This window comes from Colius striatus, unplaced genomic scaffold (assembly GCF_028858725.1).
Source record: "Colius striatus isolate bColStr4 unplaced genomic scaffold, bColStr4.1.hap1 scaffold_34, whole genome shotgun sequence".
NCBI lineage: Eukaryota > Metazoa > Chordata > Aves > Coliiformes > Coliidae > Colius > Colius striatus.
Window position 1 is genome coordinate 1,329,647 of NW_026908518.1, and position 18,796 is coordinate 1,348,442.

At 50.7% G+C, this 18,796-nt stretch overlaps 1 protein-coding gene and 1 pseudogene across 1 annotated transcript; one reads left to right on the plus strand and one right to left on the minus strand.

Annotated features, from left to right (window-relative positions):
* The first annotated feature begins 507 nt into the window (after positions 1-507).
* Positions 508-3,669, plus strand: LOC133629207 (protein NDRG2-like). The gene is made up of 6 exons (XM_062019867.1): positions 508-569; positions 1,231-1,282; positions 1,387-1,434; positions 1,991-2,026; positions 2,156-2,207; positions 3,450-3,669. The coding sequence occupies exons 1-6, from the start codon at positions 508-510 to the stop codon at positions 3,584-3,586; spliced, it is 387 nt and encodes a 128-aa protein (XP_061875851.1). The 3' UTR covers positions 3,587-3,669.
* A 3,941-nt stretch (positions 3,670-7,610) lies between these two features.
* LOC133629208 (DNA-(apurinic or apyrimidinic site) endonuclease-like) lies at positions 7,611-12,820 on the minus strand (annotated as a pseudogene).
* Between the last annotated feature and the right edge of the window lie 5,976 nt (positions 12,821-18,796).

Sequence of the window (18,796 nt, forward strand, 5' to 3'; positions counted from 1 at the left end):
ACGGGGCAAGGAGGGGTGAAAGGGGCAAAAGGAGGTCATGAGGGCTCACAGAGGGGTCATGGAGGGGTCACCGGGAGGTCACGGGGTCATGGCAGGGTCACAGGATCAAGGGGAGGTTGTGGGGTCATGTAGGGTCATGGGGCAATGGGGGGTTATGAGGGCGTCACACAATAAGGAGGGGTCACAGAGGGATCATGTGCGGTGATTGAAGGGTCATGGGGTCACGGTGGGGTCACGGAGGGGGTCACAGGGTCAGGGAGAGGTCATGGGGTCACATAGGGTCATAGGGCAAAGAGGGGTCACAGGGGCAAGGGGGGGTCATAGGGGATGTGTGGGGTCACAGGAGGCGTGGGGGGGTCATGAGGGGTCACAGAAAGGTCATGGGGTCATGGAGGGGTCATGGGGTCACAGAGGGAAAAGGAGAGTCATGGAGGGGTCATCGGGGTCACTAAGGGATCCTGGATGAGTCATGGGGGTCACAGAGAGTAAGAGGGGTCATGAAGGGTCATGGGTCATGGAGGGGTCAAGGGGGGTCCTGGGGTCACCGGGGGTCACAGGAGGAGTCAGAGGTCAGGGGTGACTCACTGCAGGCTGCTGGCGCCACTGCGCTGCAGCCTCAGATCCCCGCGGCTGGGAAGGGGTTAAACACACCTGGCCTCTCCAAAGCTCCCATACGCTGTGGTATAATTTAAGAGGGGCATGTGTTATTTGAAAGGGAGCTGAGCAGTCCAAGTGAGTGGGTATGAAGATAGCTCCCACAGGAAAGCTGCTGCAAATGTGACACCGTGCTGGCTGATAGACTGCATGGGGACCTACTTACTACTGTAGCTGGGGTCTGCCTTCCTGCTTTCTTGTAGCTCCCATACTCAGTGGTATAACTGAAAAATACATGTTGTGGGTTAAGTTATATCACCGCACATGATTACTCTGTGACCCCTCCTTATTGTGTGACGCCCTCATAACCCCCCATTGCCCCATGACCCTACAGGACCCCACGACCTCCCCTTGATCCTGTGACCCTGCCATGACCCCGTGACCTCCCGGTGACCCCTCCATGACCCCTCTGTGAGCCCTCATGACCTCCTTTTGCCCCTTTCACCCCTCCTTGCCCCATGGCCTTACGTGACCCCACGACATCCCCCTGACCCTGTGACCTCCCTGTGACCCCACCGTGACCCCGTGACCTCCCGTTTACCCCGTGACCCCGTGGTGACCCCCTGACCCCTCTAGCTGCCCCGTGCTTTTGGTGGTTGGTCAGAACTCCCCCGACGAGGACGCCGTGGTGAGTTTTGGGTGGGGTTGGGGGGTGGGGTCGTGGCCACGTGCTGTGACCCCTCCATTACCCTGTTAGGCCCCGCCCTCTCCCCTTTGCCCCTCCCCCCCCAGGTGGAGTGTATTGTCAAGCTTGACCTGACCCAAACTTCCTTCCTCAAGGTGACCTTTGACCTCTGACCCCAGGCACTCCCAGTGCCTCCCAGTGACCCCCAAACCCGTCCCAGTGACTCCCAGTAACCCCCAAACCCCCTCCCAGTAACTCCCAGTTACCCAAAATCCATTCCCAATGACTCCCAGTAACTCCCAGTGACCCCCAAACCCCCTCCCAGTATCTCTCAGTGAGTCCCAGTAACTCCCAGTTACCCTCAACCCCCTCCAGTGTCTCCCAGTGACTCCCAGTAACTCCCAGTAGCTCCCAGTCACCCCCAGCTCCCCTCCCAGCTCCTCCCAGTGACCCCCAAAACCTCTCCCACCTCCTCCCAGTCCCTCCCAGTGAGCCCGAACCCTCTCCCAGTCCCTCCCAGCCCGTCCCAGTATATCCCAAACCCCCTCCCAGCTCCTCCCAGTCCTTCCCAGTAACCCCAAACCCCCTCCCAGCTCCTCCCAGTCCTTTCCAGTAACCCCCAAACCCCCTCCCAGCTCCTCCCAGTCACCCCCAACCCCCCCTTCCCAGTCCCTCCCAGTAACTCCCAGTGCCACCTTTGCCCCCCCCCAGATGGCAGACGGGGGCGGCCAACCCCAACTCACCCAGGTAAAGGGGAAGGGAGTGTGGGGGGGGGGTGGCTTACGGCGTGGGCGTGGCCTGACAGAAGGGGGAGTGGCCACGCCCAAGCCGCGCCCCTCTGTGACGTCACATGGCCACGCCCCCCCCCCCCCGCAGCCAGCCAAGCTGACCGAGGCCTTCAAGTACTTTGTGCAGGGGATGGGCTACAGTGACTGGCTAATGAGCTAATTAGCAGCCTTAATTAGTGCAATTAATGAAGGGGGGGTGGGCAATTAGGGAGGAGCTTAATTAGTTGGTTTGGGGTTAATTGCAGGGTTAATGTATGATGAGATGGCCTTAGAACCACTTTGGGGGGGGTAATTAACCTCATTAATGCACTGTAGGGTGCTAATTAACATCGTTAATGATAGGGGTGGGGGTCTAATTAATAAAGAGGCAGGCTCAGCTAATCAATAAGGGTCTAATTAATTAGTTAGGAGCTTAATTAATTGCTCCTAAGTGGTTCATTAGGTGTTAAATGGATTTAGGGCTGCTTTGGGTTGCTAATTAACATCGTTAATGATGGGGGTGGGGGTCTAATTAATTAAGAGACAGGCTCAGCTAATTAATAAGGGTCTAATTAATTGGGTAGGAGCTTAAGTAATTGCTCCTGGTGCTAACTAAATGGTTCATTAGGTGTTAAGTGGACTTAGGGCTGCTTTGGGTTGCTAATTAACATCATTAATGACATTGGTTGGGGAGTAATTAATTAATAGAAACACTTGGCTAATTAATCAGGGTCTGGTTAGTTAGGGAAGGAGCTTAATTAGTAGCTTCAGGGGTTAATTAAAGCCTTAGTTAATGAGTAAGGCCGCTGTGGTGTGCTAATTAACGTCACTAATGATGTGGGGGGGTCTAATTAACTAAGTGAGGGGCTTGGCTAATTAATAAGGGTCTGATTAATTAGGAGAGGAGCTTAGTTGTTTCAGGGGCTAATTAATATGTTAATTAGTGATTAAAGGGGAATTAACACGCCAGCGGTGTGTTAATGGGGAGGACTTGTGGTTAATTGTGTTGGGGGTGGTTCTAATTAATTAGGAGGGCGCTTAATTAACCACCTCGCGGCTTAATAAAGCTCCTAATTAACCCATTAACCCTCGGAGCCTCACTGGGACTAATTAAGGGGGGGGGGGGGCACTTCATTCACCAGAATCACCGCGGAGCTAATTAACGGTGGGGGAAAGTGTTCGGAGCCTAACGACCTTCCCCCGCGCCTTAATTAACCCTTTAATTAGCGATTAATTAAGTCGCACCCCCCCCCCGGGTTGAATGGAACGGTGCAGCGGCTGGGCGGGGCCAAGCTCCGCGGCGCCTCGCCATCTGATTGGCTGAGGCGCGGACAGACGCGCGCCGATTGGCCGAGGCGGGGGCGGTGGGCGGGGTTAAAGCGCGGTGTCTCCCCTCCCGGCAGTGGCCGCGTCCACCATGACTCGCTTGTCCCGGTCCCGAACCGCTTCGGTCGCCAGTTCCGGCTCGGCCGAAGGCGAACGGGGCCGGAGCCGAACCCTGTCCCGCGGCAGCGTCGGGGGAGGACCCGGGAGCCCTTGATCCGCCCCTGCCCCGGTAACGGAGGGACCGCCCGAACCGAACCCGGCGGCGCTTCGGCTCCTTCCGTCCCCCCCTCGGGTGTTTCCGTCACCTCTCGGGTGTTTCCGTCACCTCTCGGGTCCTTCCGCCGCCGCTTAGGCGATCGGATCCTTCCGCGCAACGTCCGACGGCCGGATCTAGACGGGAGGGGCACTGGGAGTTACTGGGAGGGGGGTTGGGGGTTAGTGGGAGGGACTGGGAGCGACTGGGAGGGGGTTTGGGGTTACTGGGAGGGACTGGGAGCGACTGGGAGGGAGTTGGGGGTTACTGGGAGTCACTGATAGGGGGTTTGGGGGTTACTGGGAGGGACTGGGAGCGACTGGGAGGGGGTTTGGGGGTTACTGGGAGTCACTGGAGGGTATTTGGGGGTTACTGGGAGAGACTGAGAGGGGGTTGGGGGTTACTGGGAGTTACTGGGAGTCACTGGAGGGGTTTGGGGGTTACTGGGAGTCACTGGAGGGTGTTTGGGGGTTACTGGGAGCTACTGGGAGGGGGTTTGGGGGTAACTGAGAGTTACTGGGAGCTACTGGGAATTAGTGGGAAGGGGTCTGGAGCTTACTGGTAGCTACTGGGAAGAGGTTTGAGGTTACTGGGATTTACTGGGAGGGGTTTGGGGTAACTGGGAGTTACTGGGAGGGGGTTTGGGGTAACTGGGAGCTACTGGGAGGGGCTTTGGGGGCTACTGGGAGTTACTGGGAGGGGGTTTGGGGTAACTGGGAGCTACTGGGCGTTACTGGGAGGGAGTTTGGGGGTTACTGGTAGTTACTGGGAGGGGGTTTGGGGGTTACCGGGAGCTACTGGGAGGGGCTTTGGAGGATCCTTCTCCCCCAGAGCTGGATCTAAATGTGCCCCAATGGGATCCCTCCGCCAACGAGGATTGGCCCCTTTCCCCGCGGATCCTTCCGCCACTCAATAAAAGCCGCCGCTCCAGTGTGTCAACTGGGTTGAACTGGGATGGACTGGGGAGACTCTTGCATCCAAACCCCACCAAACTGGAACTCTTACACACCAAGTTGCACCAAAACCTCACTTTTTCCTCTCGGAAATGCCTCAAAACCCCACTTTTCACCTCAAAACTCCACCCAAACCCTACTTTTCCCCTCAGAATTGCCCCAAGTCCTCATTTTATCCCCCAAAATTGCCCCAAAACCTCACTTTTCCCCTCAAAACCCCACATTTCCTCTCAGAATTGCCCCAAAACCTCGTTTTATCCCTCAGAAATAGCCCAAAACCTCACTTTAACTCCCAAAACTTCACCCAAATCACACTTTTCCCCTCAGAATTGTCCCAAACCCTCATTTTATCCCCCCAAATTGCCTCAAAACCTCATTTTATCCCTCAGAAATAGCCCAAAACCTCACTTTTCCACTCAAAACTTTACCCAAATCACACTTTTTTGCCCTCATAAATACCCCAAAACCCCACTTTTCCCCTCAAAACTCCACCAAAACCCCACTTTTCCCCTCAGAATTACCCCAAACCCTCATTTTATTCCTCAGAAATACCCCAAAACCTCACTTTTGCCCTCAAAATGTCACTCAAATCACACTTTTCCCCTCAGAAATACCCCAAAACCCCACTTTTCCCCTCAGAATTGCCACAAACCCTCATTTTATCCCTCAGAAATACCCCAAAACCTCATTTTATCCCCCTAAATTGCCCCAAAAACCTCACATTTCCCCTCAAAACCCCACTTTTCCCCTCAGAAACACCCCAAACCCCCACCTTTCCCCTCAAAACTCCTCCAAAACCCCACTTTTCCCCTCAGAATTGCTCCAAAACCTCACTTTTCACCTCAAAACTCCTCCAAAACCCCACTTTTCCCCTCAGAATTGCCACAAAAGCTCATTTTATCCCCCCAAATTGCCCCAAACCCCCACTTTTCCCTTCAGAATGGATGTGCGGCCTACCCAGACTCTGACCTTTGGCACTGGGAGGCAACTGGGAGGCAACTGGGAGTGGCTCCTGCTCCTGAGCGCGGCCACAGGCGCTGATTGGACGGAGAGAGGAGGGCGCCGAGCGCTGATTGGTTGCTATGGGCGTGGAGTCTGCCCGGCAACGGGACTAAAGAGAGATGATTGGCTGAGAGGCGGAGCGGCGTCTGTGTGTGGGGGCGGGGGGAATGGGATGGAACTGGGATGAACTGGGGAGGGAACTGGGGAGGGACGGGGATGAGCTGGGAGGGAACTGGGACGAACTGGGAGGGCACTGAGAGGGAACTGGGAGCAACTGGGATGAGCTGAGAGGGCACTGGGAGGGACTGGGAGCAACTGGGAGGGACTGGGAGCAACTGGGAGGGAACTGGGAGCAACTGGGATGAGCTGGGAGGGAACTGGGAGGGGACTGGGATGAACTGGGAGGGAACTGGGAGCAACTGGAATGAGCTGAGAGGGCACTGGGAGGGAACTGGGATGAACTGGGAGGGAACTGAGGGGAACTGGAGGGAACTGGGAGCAACTGGGATGAACTGGGAGGGAACTGGAGGGAACTGGGAGCAACTGGGATGAACTGGGAGGGAACTGGGAGGGGACTGGGATGAACTGGGATCAATTGGGAGGGAACTGGGACAAATTGAAGGGAACTGGGAGGGACTGGGAAGGGGTTTTGGATTTTTATCCCACTTTCAGCCAGTTTTGACCCATTTTTGACCCATTTATTCCATTATCCCCCAATTTTATCCCATTTTCAGCCAGTTTTGACCCATTTTGACCCATTTTTTACCCCATTTATTCCATTAACCCCCAATTTTATCACACTTTCAGCCATTTTTTACCCATTTTGACTCATTTTTTACCCATTTCTTGCATTATCCTCCAATTTAATCCCACTTTCAGCCATTTTTTACCCATTTAGACCCATTTCCCCCCGTTTTTCACCCATTTTACCCCATTTTTGACCCATTTTAACCCCATTTATTGCATTATCCTCCAATTTTATCTCATTTTCAGCCATTTTTGACCCATTTTGACCCATTTCACCACATTTTCAGCCATTTTGACCCATTTTCGACCCATTTCCCCCCATTTTGACCCATTTTTGCCCCATTTCCCCCCAATTTTGACCCATTTCCCCCCATTTTCAGCCATTTCCCCCCATTTTGACACATTTTTGCCCCATTTCCCCCCATTTTCGACCCATTTCCCCAGCCTCCAGCCCACGTTCCTGGCCCTGACCTCGCTTACGGCGGGACACGCTGTCCGCACTCACCTCTCACACACCTTTCACCCCTTTTGACCCCATTTATTCCATTATCCCCCAATTTTATCCCACTTTCAGCCATTTTTGACCCATTTGGACCCATTTTTGACCCATTTATTCCATTATCCTCCAATTTTATCCCACTTTCAGCCATTTTTGACCCATTTTTTACCCCATTTATTCCATTTTCCCCCATTTTTTACCCATTTTGACCCATTTTTGACCCATTTATTCCATTATCCTCCAATTTTATACCACTTTCAGCCATTTTTGACCCATTTCCCCCCTTTTTTGACCCATTTTGAGCCATTTTGACCCATTTTCGACCCATTTCCCCCCATTTTTGACCCATTTCCCTCCATTTTCAGCCATTTCTGACTCATTTTCGACCCATTTCCCCCCATTTATCCCAGTATCTCCCAGTTTTATCCCATTTTTGATGCATTTTGACCCATTTTTGACCCATTTCGACCCATTTCCCCCCATTTTGGACCCATTTTTGACCCCATTTATTCCATTTTCCCCCATTTTTTACCCATTTTGACCCATTTATTCCATTATCCTCCAATTTTATCCCACTTTCAGCCATTTTTGACCCATTTCCCCCCATTTTCAGCCATTTTTTACCCATTTCCCCCCATTTTGCCCCATTTCTGCCCCATTTCCACCCCATTTTGCCCCATTTCTGCCCCATTTCCACCCCATTTCCCCCTATTTCTGCCCCATTTCCCCCCATTTCCCTCCATTTTGACACATTTGTGCCCCATTCCCGCCCCATTTTTGCCCCTCAGCCTGCCCCCTCCAGCGCCAGGTAGATCCCCACGGGACAGTGGTGCTGCCCTGGGCCCACTGCTCGATCCTGCTGTCGCACAGATCCTTCCTGCCCCTCTGGGACCACAGGCAGTAATCCAGCCTCCAGCCCACGTTCCTGACCCTGGCCCCGCTCAGGTAGGTCCAGAAGGTGAAGGCGTTGGGCAGCGAGGGGTTAAACACCCGGAAGCTGTCAAGGAAGCCCGCCCCCAGCAGCTCCCTCTCCTCCCGCGTGAACCCGGGGCTCCTCTTGTTCCCCGACGGGTTCCTCAGGTCCAAGGGCTGGTGGGCGACGTTGAGGTCGCCGCAGATGGCGACCGGTTTGGACAGGTCCAGCTGGGACACGAAGGAGCAGAAGCGCTCGTCCCAGGCCTGCCGGAAGCTCAGGCGGCCCAGGCCTCGCCCGGAGTTGGGCACGTAGACGCAGACGATGCACAGGGCAGGGAACTCGGCCGTCAGCACGCACCCTCGGCGTCCAGCTCGGGGTCACCTGGCAAGGGGACACACAGACGGGGATAAAAAGGGGCTTTAGGGGCCCAAAAAGGGGCTCTAAAGGCCCAAAAAGTCACTTTAGTCCTCAAGAATCAACTTTAATGGCCTAAAAAGGCACTTTAGTGGCTCAAAAAGTCACTTTAGAGGCCTAAAAAGGGACTTTAGAGGCCGAAAAAGTCACTTTAGAGGTCAAGAAGGGGATTTATTGGCTCAAAAAGGGGCTTGAGTGGCCCAAAAAGGGGCTTTAGTGGCCCAAAAAGTCACTTTAGTGGCCAAAAAGGGGCTTTAGAGGCCTAAAAAGTCACTTTAGCAGCTCAAAAAGTCACTTTAGAGGTCAAAAATGGGGTCCAGTGGCCTAAAACTACACTTTAGTGGCTCAAAAAGTCACTTTAGTAGCCAAAAAGGTCCTTTAGTGGCCAAAAAAGTCACTTTAGTGGCCCAAAAAGGGGCTTTAGAGGTTAAAAAGGGGCTTTAGTAGCTCAAAAAGGGAGTTTAGAGGTCTAAAAAGTCACTTTCGTAGCCAAAAGAGACTTTAATGGCCTAAAAAGACATTTAGAGGCCTAAAAAGGGACTTTAGAGGCCCAAAAAGTCACTTTAGAGGTCAAAAAGGGGCTTGAGAGGCCCAAAAAGTCACTTTAGTGGCCAAAAAGTCCCTTTAGAGGCCCAAAAAGTCACTTAGGAGGTCAAAAAGGGGCTTTAGAGGCCTAAAAAGTCACTTTAGAGGTCAAAAATTCACTTGAGTGGCACAAAAATGGACTTTAGAGGCACAAAAAGTCACTTTAGTGGCCAAAAAGGGGCTCTAGAGGCCTAAAAAGTCTCTTTTGTAGCCAAAAAGTCACTGTAGTGTCCCAAAAGTCACTTTAGAGGCCTAAAAAGACACTTTAGTAGCTAAAAAGAGGGTTTAGAGGTCTAAAGAGTCACTTTAATGGCTCAAAAAGTCATTTTATTGCCCAAAAAGGGGCTTTAGAGGCCTAAAAAGTCACTTTAGAGATCAAAAAGGGGCTTTAGAGGCTCAAAAATGGACTTTAGAGGCCTAAAAAGTCACTTTACTGGCCAAAAAGTCAATTTAGAGGCCCAAAAAGTCACTTTTTGGCCCAAAAAGTCATTTTACTGGCCTAAAGAGTCACTTTAGAGGCCTAAAAAGAGGCTTTAGAGGCCTAAAACGTCACTTTCGTGGCTTTAATGGCTCCTGAGGGCCCCAAATGGCCACTTAAGGCCTCAAAATGGCTCCTGAGAGCTTCTGGTGGCCACTTAAGGCCTGAAAATGGCCACTGAAGGCCCCAAATGGCCACTTAAGGCCTCAAAATGGCCACTTAAGGCCTCAAAATGGCTATTTAAGGCCCCAAATGGCCACTTAAGGCCTCAAAATGCCTCCTGAGACCCCCAAATGGCCACTTAAGTCCCCAAATGTCCACTTAAGGCCTCAAAATGGCTCCTGAAGGCCCCAAATGGCCACCGAAGGCCTCAAAATGTCTCCCGCGAGCCTGTGGCAGCCACCCAGGGCCTGGAAACGGCCAGCAGCGCCCCAGCTTTGGCTACTCACCTATGCCATAGGTGACAGCCAGGGGTTTGGTCCTGCTGAGCAGCCCCATGCCGCTGTAGCTGGGCCGGTCGCTGGGGCTGTGCTGGTGAGGGAAGGCCCCGAGGCTCCGCAGCTCCTCTGGCACCGACTCGGCCCCACATTTGGTCTCCTGGAGGCAAAGGACGTCGGGGGCATCAGCCTGGACCCACTGGGGGGGGGGGGAAAGGGAAGTTTTGGGGCAGTTTGAGGCAGTTTCGGGGCCGTTTTGAGCCCGTTTCAGGCGCCATGTTGAGTCTCTTGGCGGGCGCCATTTCATGGGGGGGTTTTGAGGCATTTTTGGGTCGTTCTGAGGCACTTTTGGGTCATTTTCTGAGTCATTTCTTTGGATCTGTGTTTAAGAGGTTTTTTTGGGTCATTTTGGGTCTTTTTGAGTGATTTTGAGTCACTTTATGTGGTTTTTTAGGGCCTTTTTCATCCATTTCTGGCGCCATTTTGTGTCTCTTTGTGAGGAGTTTCTGAGGCATTTTTGGGTCGTTCTGAGGCACTTTTGGGTCATTTTTTGAGTAATTTCCTTGAATCTGTGTTTAAGAGATGTTTTTGGGTCATTTTGGGTCATTTTGAATGATTTTGAGTCACTTTTAAGTGTTTTTTTGAGCCCTTTTTGCATCCATTTCAGGCGCCATTTTGTGTCTCTTTGTGGGGGGTCATTCTGAGGCATTTTTGGGTCATTCTGAGGAACTTTTGGGTCATTTTTTGACACATTTCTTTGGACCTGTGTTTAAGAGGTTTTTTGGTGTCATTTTGGGTCATTTTGAGTGATTTTGAGTCACTTTTAAGTGGTTTTTTAAGGCCTTTTTGCATCCATTTCTGGCGCCATTTTCTGTTGGGTTTTTGAGCCATTTTTGGGTCGTTCTGAGGCACTTTTGGGTCATTTTTTGAGTAATTTCTTCGAATCTGTGGTTAAGAGGTTTTTCTGGGTCATTTTGGGTCATTTTGAGTGATTTTGAGTCACTTTTAAGTGTTTTTAAGGCTTTTTCATCCATTTCAGGCACCATTTTTAGGCCTTTGTTGGAGCCATTTTGAGGCATTTTGGGGTTATTTTGGGCCATTTTTGGCTCATTTTAAGTTCCATTCTTTAACCAATTTTTTAATAATTTTCAGTTTCATTTTCAGCTCCGTTTTGGGCTCATTTTGACCCATTTTAGCCTCATTTTGCCCAATTTTACCTCATTTCAGGCTGATTTTGGGCCCATTCTGAGCCTTTTTCACCCCATTTTTGGGTCAAAATCCCTCATTTTTGGCCCATTTTCATTCCCTTCCTTTGAACCAACTTCTCAACCACTTCAAGACCCATTTTCAGCTCCATTTTGGGCTCCTTTTGACCCATTTTGACCCATTTTGGCCTCATTTTGCCCAATTTTACCTCATTTCAGGCCCATTTCAGCCGCCATTTTGAGCCTTTTTCACCCCATTTTTGGGTCAAAATCCCTCATTTTTGGCCCATTTTCATTCCCTTCCTTTGAACCAACTTCTCAACCACTTCAAGACCCATTTTCAGCTCCATTTTGAGCTCATTTTGACCCATTTTGGCCTCATTTTGGCTCCATTTTCCCAATTTTACCTCATTTCAGCCGCCATTTTGAGCCTTTTTCACCCCATTTTTGGGTCAAAATCCCTCATTTTTGGCCCATTTTCATTCCCTTCCTTTGAACCAACTTCTCAACCACTTCAAGACCCATTTTTAGCTTCATTTTGGGCTCATTTTTACCCATTTTGGCCTCATTTTGGCTCTATTTTGCCCCGTTTTCCCTCATTTCAACCGCCATTTTGAACCTTTTTCACCCCATTTTTGGGTCAAAATCCCCCCTTTTTGGGTCCTTTCCAGTCCCATTTCTCTGGGGCGCCCCAGTCTGGCCCAGTTTCAGCCCAGTTTAACCCACCTCCAGGCCTCCTTTCTTCACCCAGGCCCTGAGACCGTCCACGTTCCACGACGTCACCTTGAAGTTGAACCTTCGCCCGTCTTCCGTCGTGTCCCGGGGCGGGGGGGGGGGGACGTACAGGTCACTGGGAGAAACTGGGAGGCCACTGGAACTTACTGGGAGGGACTGGGAAGGGGGTTGGGGTGGTTTGGGGGGGGTTGGGGTGGTTTGGGGTGGTTTTGGGGTGGTTTAAGGGGGATTTGGAGTGGTTTTGGGGCACTTGACGGTACTGGTTTGTACTGGGAGGGCACTGGGAGTTACTGGGAGGGACTGGGAAGGGGGGTTGGGGTGGGTTTGGGGTGGTTTGGGGAGGTTTGGGGTGGTTTTGGGGTGGTTTAAGGGGGATTTGGGGTGGTTTTGGGGCACTTGATGGTATGGTTTATACTGGGAGGGCACTGGGAGTTACTGGGAGGGACTGGGAAGAGGATTGGGGTGGTTTGGGGGGGTTGGGGTCACTGGGAGTTACTGGGAGCTACTGGGAGTTACTGGGAGGGGGATTGGGGTCACTGGGAGTCACTGGGAGGGGGTTTGTGGGTCACTGGGAGTTACTGGGAGCAACTGGGAGGGACTGGGAGTGGGTTTGTGGGTCACTGGGAGCTACTGGGAGGGACTGGGAGGGGGTTTGTGGGTCACTGGGAGCTACTGGGAGGGACTGGGAGGGGGTTTGGTGTCACTGGGAGAAACTGGAAGCTACTGGGAGGGACTGAGAGGGGGTTTGGGGGTCACTGGGAGTCACTGGGAGCAACTGGGAGTCACTGGGAGGAGGTTTGGGGTCACTGGGGGTCACTGGGAGCTACTGGGAGTCACTGAGAGGAGGTTTGAGGTCACTGGGAGTTACTGGGAGCTACTGGGAGGGGGTTTGTGGGTCACTGGGTGTTACTGGGAGTCACTGGGAGCTACTGGGAAAAACTGGGAGTTACTGGGAGAGGGGTTGTGGGTCACTAGGTGTTACTGGGAGCTACTGGGAGTCACTGCGAGTTACTGGGAGGGGGTTTTGGGTTGACTGGGAGCTCCTTGGAGCTACTGGGAGGGGCTTTGGAGTTACTGGAAGCTACTGAGAGGGGGTTCTGGGTTACTGGGAGCTGCTTGGAGCTACTGGAAGGGACTGGGAGGTGGTTTGGGGGTATCTGGGAGTTACTGGGAGCCCCACCAGGCCCGTACTGGTCCGTACTGGTTTATACTGGCACCTCTCATCCTCTATAAGTCTATAACTTAACCGACAACATGTATTTTTTCAATGGGAGATGAGGAGAAAAAGAGTGTGGGATTGAGGATAGCTCCCAAACGAAAGCAGCTGCAAATGTGACACCGTGCTGGCTGATAGACTGCATGGGGACCTTCTTACTACTGTAGCTGGGATCTGCCTTCCTGCTTTCTTGTAGCTCCCATACTCAGTGGTATAACTTAACCGACAACATGTATTTTTTCAATGGGAGCTGAGCAGTCCAAAGGAGTGGGACTGAAGATAGCTCCCACAGGAAAGCAGCTGCAAATGGGACACAGTGCTGGCTGATAGTCTACAGTGGGACCTACGTACAACTGTAGCTGGGGTCTTCCTTCCTGCTTTCTAGTAGCTCTCATACGCAGTGGTATAACTTCTACCGACAGTTTGTATTTTTTCAATGGGAGTTGAGGTTAATTATGGACGGATAAAGTTGTGATGGACCGGCTTGCACCTCCTCGTCCACATCCATAGCAAGCTTGAGCAAGGGGAAAACCGAAACAGCAGATTGTAACAGAAACAAGGTCAAAGCAAGAAGATAGGACAGGACATTAAACCAAGCGTTGTTAGAGGACTGAATATAGCATTCAATTTAGCATTGTATGATTGACTGTACTTGACTAATAAATGGTAACATATGTAACTAACAATAATATAAAGGTAACTAAACGTAAGGTAAGCATAACCATAGTGTGAGAGAAAACTAACTGAAGGCCGAACAGATGGGGTGATATTTTAGACACAATAAGGCTGATGTTTTAAGCACAATAAGGATGGTGTTTAAACACAGTGAGGTTGGTGTTTAAGTTGTTACCAAAATGAAACTTTGAGGCCTTATGCATAGTGCGTGATGCTTAGTATTAACTATTTGCCATGAATTGTGGCACGTACAAAGCATTTGGAAAAGGTATAGAAGTGATGATGTGACAATAAATTGGAATTGATGCACATCAGATTGGTGTCTGGTCACTCCCGTTTCGTGCAACAAAGAAGAACCCCTGCACAAAGAAAAAGAAACCCTGCAGAACAGGCTGCCCAGAGGGCTTGTGGAGTCTCCTTCCTTGGAGGATTTCAGCACAAGCCTGGACACTTTCTTGGGCAACCTGATCTAGGTGAACTGAATTCTGGGGGAGGGGGTTGCTCTAGATGATCTCTAATGGTCCCTTCCAACCCCTACCACTCTAGGATTCTATGATGTCACACAGTCTAGATGCAGTACCCAGATGTGCTGTGATGTCACGGAGCACTGTTGCAGCATCCAGAGGTGTTGTGATGTTATAGAGAACTGTTGCCATGCCCTCGTCTGCTGTGATGTCACAGAGTCTCGTTTCAGTGCCCAGATACTATGTGAAATCTCAGAGCACTGTGTGTCCAGTGTCCAGATGTGCTGTGATGTCACAGAGCACTATTGCAGTGCCCAGATGTGCTGTCGTATCACACAGCCCTGCTGCAAAGCCCAGATGTGCTGTTGCGTTACATAGTCCTATTGCAGTGCACACGTCTTATGATGTCACAGAGTACTGTTGCCTTTCCCAGATGTGCTGTGATGTCACAGAGCACTGTTGCACTGCCTAGTACTAGGACGTCGCAGAACCCCACGGCAGTGTCTGGATGTGATGTGATGTCAAACACTCTTGTTGCAGTGCCCAGATTTTCTGTGATGTCCTACAGCCCCGTTCCAGTGCCTAGATATGCTATGATGTCACGGAGCAGTGTAGCACTGCCCAGATGTGCTGTGATGCGACGCACACCGCACATCCTCTGCAATGCCCACATGTACTGCTGTGCCACACAGTCCTGTTGTAGTGCCTAGATGTTCTCTGATTTCACACACCCCCTTGTCATGCCCAGATGTGCTGTGATGTCACAGAGCACTGTTGCAGTGCCCAGATGTGCTGTGATGTCACAGAGTACCACTGCAGTTCCCACTTGTGCTGTGATCTCACAGGCACTGTAGCAATGTCCTCTTGTGATAGGATGTTTCAGAGCACTGTTGCAGTGCCCACGTCTGCTGTGATGACAGAGTCTCGTTTCAGTGCCCAGATACTATGTGAAGTCTCAGAGCAGTGTGTGTCCAGTGCCCAGACGTCCTGTGATGTCACAGAGCACTATTGGAGTGCCCAGATGTGCTGTAAGGTCACACAGCCCTGCTGCAAAGCCCAGATGTGCTGTTGTGTTACACAGTCCTGTTGCACTGTGCACATGTTCTGTGATGTCACAGAGCACTGCTGCCTTTCCCAGATGTGCTGTGATGTCACAGAGCACCGTGCCAGTGCCTAGTGATGCTGTTATATATCACAGCAGTGATTGAGTGCTCAGATGTCTTGTAATGTCACAGAGCACTGTAGCAGTGTGCAGTTGAGATAAGATGTTATAGAGCACTGTTGCAGTGCCCAGATGTGCTGTGATGTCAGAGAGTCCTGTTTCAGTGCCCAGATATTATGTGAAGCCTTAGAGCACTGCTACAGTGCCCAGACGTCCTGTGATGTCACACAGCACTGTTGCAGTGCCCAAAGGTGATGTGACATCACAGAATACTGCCGCAGTGTCCGGATGTGATGTGATGTCACAGAGCCCCATTCCAGTGCCTAGATAAGCAATGATGTCACAGAGCAGTGTAGTGGTGCCCAGATGTGCTGTGATGCAATACACACAGCACAACCTCTGCAATGCCCACATCTCCTGCAGTGTCACACAGCCATGTTGCAGTACCTAGTTGTGCTGTGATGTCACAGAGCACTGTTGCAGTGACAACGTCTGCTGTGATGCCACAGAAACCCGTTTCAGTGCCCAGATATGATGTGAAGTCTTAGAGCACTGCCACAGTGCCCAAAAGTGCTGTCATGTCACACAGCGCCGCTGCAAAGCCCAGATGGGCTGTTGTATTACACACTCCTGTTGCAGTGCGCACCTGTGCTGTGATGTCACAGAGCACTCTTGCAGTGTTCAGTTGTGCTGTGATGTCAAACGTCCGCGGAAGAGGAAGACGGAGCACTGGAACAGGCTGCCCACAGGGCTTGTGGAGTCTCCTTCCTTGGAGGACTTCAGCATAAGCCTGGACACGTTCCTGTGCGACCTGATCTAGGTGAACTTGATTCTGGAGGAAGGGGTTGGTCTAGATGATCTCTAATGGTCCGTTCCAACCCTACCATTCTAGGATTCGATGATGTCACACAGCCTGGATGCAGTACCCACATGTGCTGTGATGTCACAGAGCACTGTTAGAGTGTCCAGAGGTGATGTGATGTTACAGAGCACTTTTGCCATGCCCACGTCTGCTGTGATGTCACAGAGTCTCTCTGCAATTGCCACATGTGCGGCAATGTCACTGAACCCCATTGCAGTGCCCATGTGTGCTGTGATGTCCCCATGTAGTCTATCAGCCAGCACTGTGTCACATTTGCAGCTGCTTTCCTGAGGGAACTATCTCCATTCCCACTCACTGGGACTCCTCAGCTCCCATTGAAAAAATACATGGTATCGGTTAAGCTCTACCACTGCGTATGGGAGCTACAAGAAAGCAGGAAGGCAGACTCCACCCATAGTGGTAAGTAGGTCCCATTGTAGTCTATCAGCCAGCACGGTGCACATTTGCAGCTGCTTTCGTGTGGGACTTATCTCCAATCCCATGCACTTGGGCTGCTCAGTTCCCATTGAAAACACACAGGCTGCCAGTAGAAGTTATGCCACTGCGTGTGGACACTACAAGAAAGCAGGTACACAGACCCCAACTACAGTGGTAAGTAGGTGTGGTAGTTTGAGCCTGGCTGGATGCCACGTGCCCACCACACCACTCTGTCACCGACCTCCTCAGCAAGCCAGGAAAGGAGAGAAAAATAAGATGGGAGCCTCGTGGGTTGAGATAAAAGCAGTTTAATAAAGAAGCAGCAAAGCCGCGCGCGGGAAGCAAAGCAGAAGCAGATAAAGCTGTTCCTCTCCACTTCCCATCAGCAGCGATGTCCGGCCACCTCCCGAGAAGCAGGGCTGCGGTACGCGTAGCGGTTGCTTTGGGAAGGCCAGAAATGAATCTCGCCTCCCCTTCCTGCTCCTCTCCCCCAGTTTATATTACTGAGCTGATGTCATAGGGTATGGAATATCTCCTTGGTCAGCCTGGGTCAGCTGTCCTGGCCATGGCCCGTGCCAAGATCATGCCCACCCACAGCTATTGGTGAAGGTGGGGGAAGGAATGCTGGAGGGACAGCCCTGATGCTGTGCGAGCGGTAGTCATAATATTGATATCAACAGTAAGCACAGCACTGCAGGAGCTGCTGTGGAAAGTCACTACCATCCCAGACCCACTACAGACAGTCACAGGAATGCAGACATATTACAAACACTATTGTTTCTGTGTTCAAACGAAACACACAGTCAGTAATATCAATCATGAAAACATCTCCTTAATTGTAGCATTCTTTTTTCATAAAGTGTATGCTCAAAAAACCTTGTAAACTCTTACAAGGGCTCCAAGTTTTCTGCCTGTCCAATACGTTCATGTGGCTGCACAGCTTCTGAAGTTGTGTTCTATGTTCTGCATTGTCAGTTCCCAGACCTGTAGGCAAAACCTCAGATTGAACGTCGTATTCGTTAACTGACATCTTCAAGTCTGGAAGCCCGGTAACCCGGACCTTGGATGACAAAACACACCAAGTTGAAACCATAACTCATCAGTAGTCTAACTCTAAGCTGCTCGAAGTGAAACTTTAAACATGTACCCATTTATTGACACCTGTAAGTAATTGGTTTTCTCCCAATGTCCCAACAGGCACGTTCCCATGTTTAATTCTTCTCCAGATATTGCCATCTTTTTCATCATAATAGTGTCGTAAGGAACTCGTAGTTAACTCCATGGAACACAACCAAGAGAGCAACCAAGTAAACAATCTGAGCCCTGATTACACAAGTTACAGCTGAAATACACACCACACAGAATAACTTCCTAGACCAAAATAGAAGAAGAAAACTGCTGGGGGGACACAGTTAGAAAAACTCTAAACAAGAACAAAAGCATGGCAATCAGAAAAAGGCTGAGATGTGCCATATAGAAAAGGAAGCTGCTAAAGAGAATTACTTCCAGGAATTCCCCGTTTCCACTTTATTTTTCATCTGAAATTGACTGAATGGTCAGATGGAAAACAGCATCACACATTCCAAAACACTAACTAACTGTACTCTTGGACAGGACCAAGCAGCCACAAGAGGCACGTCATGATCCTGAGATGGAGGGGTGGCCTTTCTGATGAACTTGTCCAGACAATTAAAAAATAACCAACTCTTTAAGCAAAACTCATCTCTAAGTCAATCTCCTACCAACAAGGTTTTGGGAGAATAGGAGAATGCTGAGAGGAAACACTCACTGCATGGAGGGCTGTTACCTTCTAGTCAGTCTTACCCAGAAGAATATTTGCCAGTGCCTTTATTACAGGCCAGGGAACTGACAGAACAATACAAACATGGCACTGACTGTAATATTTTCATTTCAGCAAAACCTGAAGAGTTGACTCTGAGAAAACCAATAATTAAAACAATTTCATCCCATGGCTGAGATTATTGCCATGAGAAGTTATCTCAGTTTACCACAGAATGGCTGTGGCTGGAATGGCCCTCTGGAGATAATTTCATCCAAACTCCCTGCTCAAGCAGGGACACCTAGAATCATGTGCCCAGGACCACATGCTGGTTGCTTCTGCTTATTTCCAAGGACAGAGACTCTACAGTCTCTGAGAAACCTGTTCCAGGGGTCAGACGCCACCACAGTAAATTATCCAACAGTATTACCTGAATACCGTGTGGAATCAAATTGAACTTGGAACGGACAGAAGCAAAGAAAAGAACAGGTGCTCTTGGTAAAGGAGTTTAGATACAAATATTTTGTAATGCTGCAATCCTATACATCCCATTGGGTCAATCCCAGTTGTGTTTCCCAAGGTCAGTACTACTTTCGCTTTGTG